The sequence below is a fragment of the Etheostoma cragini genome, unplaced genomic scaffold (genome assembly GCF_013103735.1).
Source record: "Etheostoma cragini isolate CJK2018 unplaced genomic scaffold, CSU_Ecrag_1.0 ScbMSFa_270, whole genome shotgun sequence".
NCBI classification, from domain to species: domain Eukaryota; kingdom Metazoa; phylum Chordata; class Actinopteri; order Perciformes; family Percidae; genus Etheostoma; species Etheostoma cragini.
Window position 1 is genome coordinate 5,386 of NW_023266890.1, and position 272 is coordinate 5,657.

At 50.4% G+C, this 272-nt stretch overlaps 1 protein-coding gene across 1 annotated transcript in view; it reads right to left on the reverse strand.

The window, feature by feature from the left end:
* LOC117940530 (NLR family CARD domain-containing protein 3-like) overlaps positions 1-272 on the reverse strand; it is a 5,786-nt gene that overhangs the window by 1,873 nt on the left and 3,641 nt on the right. The window contains 2 exon segments of the mRNA XM_034865776.1: position 1; positions 3-272. The exon segment at position 1 is cut by the window's left edge and continues 1,082 nt beyond it; the exon segment at positions 3-272 is cut by the window's right edge and continues 442 nt beyond it. Coding sequence (XP_034721667.1) covers position 1; positions 3-272 — 271 coding nt within the window.

The following is a 272-nucleotide window of genomic DNA, read 5'->3' on the forward strand; positions in this document are numbered from 1 at the left end:
TCACCATGTCAACACACCCAGGAGGGATCTGATTGGCTGCTGCAGGTCGTGTGGTTATCCAGAGGCGAGCAGAGGGAACCAGATCCCCCCTGATGAGGTTTGTCAGCAGCACACCCACTGAGGTGGACTCTGAAACATCAGTTAGAATCTTGGTGTTGAGGAAGTCCAGAGGAGGTCGACACTCATCCAAACCATCAAAGATGAAGAGCACCGGGAACTCTTCAAACCTGCAGATACCTGCTTCTTTGGTTTCACTAAAGAAGTGATCAACA